Below are 7,824 nucleotides of genomic sequence, written 5' to 3'. Positions count from 1 at the left end.
AATTACCTATTGCAATAATGTTGGCTTCATCATTGAAATCAGCGTGGTCATATGGCCAAATAAAACTCTAATACCTTCTTCTTTTTCTTTTTTTTTTGTTTTTTTTTTTGTTTTTTTTTTTTTTGTTTTTTTTTTTTTTTTTGTGAACAAAAAGAGGCTTCAATTAATTATTTGAATCATGTGCCTTCTAATCTGTCCATAGAAACCAGGAAAAAAAAAATCTTACTCAACTATAGGGATCGTTTGGTATTCGGGATACGGGATAATAATTTCGGAATTAGATGCGGAATTATTTATTTTGCGTTTAGTTAAATTTTTTTAATCGGGGATTAATTAATCCCGCGGTTGGATATTATTCTATTCCACATTGAGGGTGAGATAGTAATTTCAGCATTGATTGATCCTAGAATACACACTAAAATGACAAAATGCCCTTCTCCAATGCTCTTCCCCTAAAGTCGTTAAACCATTCCAGGCTAGTTGTTTTGTGGGTCTTTACAAGTTTATTTTTTATTTTATCTCTTTTTTTTACACATGAGAAATTTAATTTTACATAAAAAATGTCTCTTTTACACATAAGAGATATAAAAAGGACATTTTCTTAATTTCAACTTTATAAATAGCCATGAGCGTCCATTTTCTCCCATATATATCTCATTTTTAGTCCAATGAACCAAACATCTTTCATAAAAATATATTCTCTAAATAATTTCATGTATTTAATTTCCCATTATATTCCCGGGATAACAAACAACCCCTAAACGTCTTACTTTAATCTTATTTTTTGGTAAGGTTCGAGTAAAAGTAATGAATACTACTACTAGTAGTAGATTTTGGAAATAAGGTATCTTATTGTTAGATTCCCTTTTAACTCCCAATTTTTGGGCTCTGTCATATCATCTGAAAAATAAACCTTATCCCAATATAAAGCATCATTCTTTGAGAGAGATAAAAAACATTAAATACAAGTATACAAGTCACAAAATGGTTCTAATTATTGTACTTCTTTAAAATTTATGAATATGGTGTCAGCAACTGTTACAGGACCATCTTCAAAGGTTGAATAGTATGAATGAATCAATCATGTGATTATTTCTTCATTTCTGGAGTCAATTTTGTTCTCTTCCCTTTTACATTACTCACTCTTCTCTGCCAATTTTAAGGACCTCCCAGTTCAGAAGTCACTTTCAATTTGGACACTTCTCAAGTTTTCCCTTCTCTCTCCTTATCTTTCCTCCTTTTTTTATTTTTATTATTACTATAATGGTGACGTCGTCGATCCCAACTTATTTGACTTAACGCCTATAATATTGTTGTTGTTATAGGTGTATGGACTAATTTAGTCCCACCTCGACTAACTATATTTGTCAAAATGTAAATTGATAAGAAATTATTTTTCCACCTATTTTATTGATCACTGGACTATATACTTACGTGACCACTTCGCTAGTTATTATATAATATTTCCATTATCAAAAGAAAAAAAACAACTAATCATAAAAATGCCCTTCAGAAAGCTGCCTTTTTAACCATATGACACTTTGTACTGAGCAATCAATGTGAGTAACCCTTCACCCTTTTCCTCATCTGCACTCTTTCAATACATAGGAGTACTATCTATGCCTTTTCTTATTTGGGTTTTTTCAAATAAATTAGTGGAGTACTATTCTATTTTATCACTTCTTTTATTCTTTTTACATAATTTACCTGCATTTTGCTCATAAATGTATAAATGCCAAACCCCCTTTCAGTTTCGGTCCTTCCTCTTCTTGATTCCTTTTGGGTATTCTCCCTTTCTGTTTCTCTTGACCATTAATAGCACCAATTTCTTGAATTTCCTCTGCTTGATTCACTGAAAGTTGGAATCTTTTATTGGTTTAAGAAAAGCTAATTTGGTAGCAAGTTTTCAATAGGGTTACATTGGCTTTATTCTCTCTATTTTATTAGCAAAGGGTTTGATTTTTATTTGATCTGTTTGAGTGGTTTTTGGGATTTTCCTTTCATGAGAAACCAACATTTATTATGTGGGTTTGAGATTTAAGTGTAAACCCCTTTGGGTGAAAGTTGTAAAGCTGTAATCTTTCTGAAATTCTCTTTCTTTGTTGAAGTTTTTCAATTTGGGATTTTTTTTGGCTGGTAATGCTAATTGAAGATTGGGGAAATGGCTACTTTGGTACCTGGTGTGTTATTGAAGCTTCTTCAGCATATGAACACAGATGTGAAAGTTGCTGGTGAGCACAGGTCATCTCTATTGCAAGTGGTTAGCATTGTACCAGCATTAGCAGGTGGTGAGCTTTTCCCAAACCAAGGTTTCTACTTAAAGGTATCGGATTCTTCTCATGCCACTTATGTATCTTTGCCTGATGAACATGATGATCTTATTCTTAGTGATAAGATTCAATTAGGTCAGTTTATTCATGTTGAAAGGCTTGAAGCTGCTTCACCTGTGCCTATACTTAGAGGGGTTCGGCCGATCCCCGGCCGACATCCTTGTGTTGGAACTCCTGAAGATATAGTTGCAACTCATTCTTTAGGTTTCCTAAATAACAATGCTAATTTGTCACCTGGTTCGAAATCACAAGATAAGACTAAGTCAACCTCGAAAGCATTGGCAAATAATCATGTGGGGGTGAAAGACAATAACAAATCTGCAGTTTCTAGATCAAATGGTGGCACCAAAGAGGAAAAAGTGGAAAAGAAGAAGCCTAGTTTGACTTGGTCGAAGTCTCACTTGTCGAAGTTAGCGTTAAATGTAGTGGATAGGAAAGATTCTCTAATGAAATTAAAGTCTTCTAGCTCAAGATCAATACCCACATCTCCTACGAGTTGTTATTCATTACCAACTTCTTTTGAGAAGTTTTCAAATGGGGTTAAGCTACAAGCAAAGGTTAAGGGCTTAGAACGATTGGAGAAAGCAACAGCTAAACCTGGACCGGAGAAGCCAAGTTCTGTTCGTGGGGTGAGTCCAACACCGAAGAGAGTGCTGAGCGGGAATTCATTGAAGAATATTGTTAAAGGGTTTGACTTGGAGCCTAAGGCCTTGAGGAAGAGCTGGGAAGGGAATATGGATTTAAAGAGTAGAGAAAGTCCAAGGTTGAGGGTCAACAAGCATGATTTGAAACCTGAAACAAGGAGCACTTCTGTAAGTATTTTTTTTTCCGTCTGGTTATGATTTTCTGGTAAGGTTTGCGTACACATTACCCTCCCTAGACCCCACTTTTGGGATCATACTGCGTTGTTGTTGTTGTTGTTGTCTCGTTATGATTTTCTAGTACTCTGTGAAAGGATGGATGAGGCTAGGATAAAAAGTTTCTGATGGTTTGGGTATTGGTTTAAACTGATTAAAATATACATCTATTTAAATATTTGACTTTGTTGCCTTCAATACAGAGATTATGGTATTCTCCCTTTTATCTTTATCTAAATGCTTTGAGTGGTGCAGGTTCCAAGAAAATCAATCAGTGAGAAACTGACATATAAAGAAGATAACAGGGGAATGCTCGCAAAATCATCCAAAGAGGAGAATAAGGTTCAAACATCCTTAAAGAAGATTTCCACAAATGGAGAGCCTGTTGATGCTGAGAAATCAAGTAAGCAGAAAACATCCATGGGAAGAAAGCTACCTGGGGAGGTCAATAATAGCTTAGGAGAAAACTTGGTCAAAGTTGCTGTCAGTAATAGAACTTTAGCAGATGGAAATGTTGCCTGGTCTTCACTCCCATCTTCTCTGGCAAAGATGGGAAAGGTATGCTTTTTTTATATGATATTTTCCTCTTTTTCGAGTAACCTGATGGTCTTATTAGTTAAAGGTTTCCTATTTTGAGTAGGCATGTGTGGCTGATGTGTTTGCTTATAAAGTCTTTTCTTATTTGATAATTATATGCATTAGCGGATTGGACTATTTATTTGATCTCTGAAAGATATCATCTCATGTTATAGGAAGTCATGAAGCACAGAGATGCTGCACAGATAGCAGCCATTGAGGCTATGCAGGTGGCTTCGGCTACAGAAAGCTTACTTAGATGTTTAAGGTATTCCTTCCTTTTTCTCTTTTTTTTTTTTTTGGTATGTAAGTAGGAATTTAGTAGCTTTTCCTTCTATTTGAGCGTGGATGGTAAAAGGTAAATTTTAAGAGCTAAAATCAGTTTATTTACTTCGAGTTACAGACAATTGAGTTAGACTACTCCAGCTTGTTTGGGATTGAGGCATAGTAGTAGTAGTTGTTGTAAGGTAATATTTGGTGATGCTGTGGGGAGAAACCCCATATACAAGTATACAACCTGAAAACATGGTTCTCTACAAAACCCATAAATTTACCTGATAAAAAAAAGACACCCAGTCATCTACACAAAAAAGGGAACTCGTGGGTGCACCAAAAACTAATCAAAAGAGTTAGGCTGTATATCTAGTAACATCTTGTTAAGTTGGAGCCAATTGAGAAAGATTCAGGTTCTATAGCTACATTCTGTGTAATCAATTACCAAAAATTTGGAGTGTACCACTTCAAACTCTTTCATTTTTTCTTTGGGCGAGCTTAGCGTGGGTGAAAAATACAGGTATGTTCCTCATTTCATGCATCATACTGTCGGAAGTACTATACAATGATTAACTGAAAGAATCTTAAGCCTACACTGCCATATGGTATGGAAAAGCAATTTTGACCACATCATTTGCTCCAGGAGGTCAGTTGGACAGGAGTATGTGCATTAAAATTTTAATCATCTTATTATGGTGATGCTTATTTTAGTTGCCTGTACTAAATAGTGTTTATGGGTGGTAAACTAGAAAAAGGAATTGGTTAGATTAAGTGATTAACAACTTTAATCTACTGCCCATTTCTTTTTTTATTTCTTGTCTGGTATTACTGGAAGGTTGAGCTGTGTGCAATCTTTATCTAATCCTTCACTGCACCTTATTCTTGTATAAATAAATAAAAGAAATTGCCTTAATATGATATCAAAAGCTAGACTGGTTTATGATGCCTCTGGATGTGGTAAATTTTGAGGATAACAGCATAGTTTACTAATAGCTCATCTGTGAGATCTGGTTTGGTCATATTGAACATTTTATTCTTCCGTTGAAAGTGTTAAAGGATGACTTCTTGGGAGGCAACATGAATTAATCTATCCTCTGCATATGTATTCAGAGTCGGTTGAAATAAGTTGGATATGTACCTCATGGGGTATTATGATTGTTAACACCTCCACACTTACGGTTTTACCTCCCTTCGTCTCACTTGAACGCACACTCAATCCCACATAGACAAATTTTCTTGTATTTGGGTGCAATTGCCAAAAGCAAATCTCCTTTGCTCCTCGGTAATGGTGAAATGGGGTGGGGATAGGAGGCTGGATATGTATGGATTTTTTGTTGAGATAAGGAATTTGTTTCTGATCAATAACTTGCATGCAGAAGGGTGACTGCTTCTTCTTTTAGTTAGTATGTATCTTCCTTCATCTGACAGCCCTATGTAATTTGTTTCGGTGGATTCATAGTCCCATATGATGAAGCCAAATTGTTTACCAATGTTCTTTTCTTATTGAATTAGAAAAGAGAGCGCTAAATGATCTCTTGCCTTTAATTTTCAGTAGCGTTTTCTGGTTTGATCTTTGTGACTTCACTTTTCCTTTTACTTGTTGGTCCTGTATAACTGGAATTATCTATAAATTTGCTGTTGCCTGCTAGGAAACATAGTTGCTCAATCAGGGTGCTGAATCTCACATGAATAGATTTTGAAGAAGTACTACGGGATAAATATAATTTAATCTGTATGCCCTTGAACTTTTTTATCATTGGAGTAAGATGTCTGTTTTCCAAAATTAGAAGGAATCCACATCATTTAATATTAAATATGGGTCGGATAATTTATCCGTTTTGTATTGCCCATTTTCGACCCGTCCATATCCGATTCAACCCACCCGTTTGCCACCCCTAGTAGGGATAGGTTTCAGCTGGGTGTGGGGAGACATGTTGGAGGAAGGAATTATTCAGGTGAAAATTGTATTTATTCTTCTAATGTAGACTGGTTAGCAAGTGAAATCAATATTCAATATGACCAAACCAGATCTCAAATAGTGGACCATGGTTCTGTAAGAGTTTATTTAGACTTTCAAATTGTGGTAAATTTATAGTTTGTTAATTCATCATGTCAACTGAACTTGTCCTTTTATTATGCAACCCAAAAACAATTGCTGATTTCTTAATGTAACTGTTCAGCACATATTCTGAGTTGAGCTCCTCAGCAAAGGAAGATAACCCGCAGTCTGCTGTTGAGCAATTCTTGGCGCTGCATGCAAGTTTGAAGAATGTTCGTCTTGTTGGTGAGTCGTTATCCAAGACCATGCCAGCTGATTCAGCATCAGATCATGAAGAAAACCCATCCGAAGAAGAACTTAAGGTTGTGTCACAAAAACGTAAACAGGCAGCTCTATGGGTCAATGCTGCATTGGCTACCAATCTGTCATCCTTCACGGTGTATACCAAAAAAGTAACTTCAAGTCCAGGTGCCACTTCAGCTGCCTTGCCAAGCCCAAAGATTATGGCTGGAAATCTACCTATGCTAGTCCTTGACAACTCAACCAAAAATGCACCTGCAAAAAACCAAGCCAAACCCCGGCCAACAGTCAGTTCTAAGATTCAGTTATCAGGTTATCAACGGCGCTTAACGGATGGGGTAGCTGCTAATCAGAAGCCAAAATCTCCACCTCCAGCGGATTGGGTCAGAGGAGACGGTCTTGAAGAGACTGTGGACTTGGCCGAGATGTTAAGAATGGCGTCCCAAGACTGGTTCTTAGGATTTGTAGAAAGGTTCTTGGATGCTGATGTGGATGCCTCAGCTTTATCAGATAATGGTCAAATAGCCGGCATGTTATCCCAGCTGAAGAGTGTGAATGACTGGTTGGATGAGATTGGAACTAACAAGGATGATGAAAGTCCCGAAATCGATTCTGAGACCATCGATAGGATAAGAAAAAAGATCTACGAATATCTTCTCACTCACGTGGAATCTGCTGCTGCAGCTCTTGGTGGTGGATCACAAGTGTCACCTACAATAGAAACCAAAACAAGAAGATGACTTACTTTGATTGCATAATGCATAATACTGGCAACTCACCTTTGATATGAGAAGCATGCTCCAGTAGCCCCTTCAACCACCAAGTGGTTAAAAGAGCTGAGAAGTTTTAGGATGTATATAGATTCTAAAGTTGGTCGAGGTAGAGTAGTTAGTATATATATTGTGCAGACAGGGAGTTACATGATGTTCAAGATTTCCTTTCTTCTTTACCTGGAAACTTATTCTCATAAATTATAAATAGCTTAACATTTTGAGTATACACTGATGTGGTGTTCTGGAGAAAAGGGAAGATGTCTTTTTTCCTTACCTTGAATGAGTGACATGAACCTGTTATTGAAATTAACCTTATAGTTCACCATAACATTATGCATACCTATGGAATCAGTTGAAGTAGAATCAGCTTTTGTTCACCACTTTCGTCGTAATGTAGCAAGAAATGACTAAGCGAGACAGATTCCTGCATACTTGTGATCCTAGAAATTCATGTATAGTTCCTCACTCAGTCAGAAGTGAGTGTCATTTCATCCAAGTATACATGTATCAACATTGTGGAGAAGACTTGAAAATGCTGTTTGAATCTTATGAAGTATATTTAGTTTTATGGCCTACTTATCATGGCAAATTTTCCCAACATATTGTGTGCTTGGATTGGTTAAACAAGTAGCAACATGTGTTTTCACTTATTTAGTCGGTTTAGTTTCGTTACATCTTATATAGTTGCAACTTGCTTGGGATTGATGTATAATAGT

The 7,824-nt window shown here is 36.3% G+C and overlaps 1 protein-coding gene across 1 annotated transcript; it reads left to right on the top strand.

Moving 5' to 3' along the window:
* The first annotated feature begins 1,502 nt into the window (after positions 1 to 1,502).
* Positions 1,503 to 7,445, top strand: LOC109216568. The gene is made up of 4 exons (XM_019380731.1): positions 1,503 to 3,142; positions 3,443 to 3,745; positions 3,940 to 4,031; positions 6,217 to 7,445. The coding sequence occupies exons 1-4, from the start codon at positions 2,162 to 2,164 to the stop codon at positions 7,073 to 7,075; spliced, it is 2,235 nt and encodes a 744-aa protein (XP_019236276.1). The 5' UTR covers positions 1,503 to 2,161; the 3' UTR covers positions 7,076 to 7,445.
* Positions 7,446 to 7,824: the final 379 nt, after the last annotated feature.

The sequence above is a fragment of the Nicotiana attenuata genome, unplaced genomic scaffold, assembly GCF_001879085.1.
Source record: "Nicotiana attenuata strain UT unplaced genomic scaffold, NIATTr2, whole genome shotgun sequence".
NCBI lineage: Eukaryota > Viridiplantae > Streptophyta > Magnoliopsida > Solanales > Solanaceae > Nicotiana > Nicotiana attenuata.
Note: the sequence above shows the minus strand (reverse complement) of the source record. Positions and strands in the feature narration are given on the sequence as shown.

Coding starts and splice junctions, on each gene's coding strand:
- LOC109216568 (XM_019380731.1), top strand. CDS start 2,162: ATGGCTACTTTGGTACCTGGTGTGTTATTGAAGCTTCTTCAGCATATG. Junction 3,143..3,442: donor CTGAAACAAGGAGCACTTCT/GTAAGTATTTTT, acceptor TGAGTGGTGCAG/GTTCCAAGAAAATCAATCAG. Junction 4,032..6,216: donor AGCTTACTTAGATGTTTAAG/GTATTCCTTCCT, acceptor GTAACTGTTCAG/CACATATTCTGAGTTGAGCT.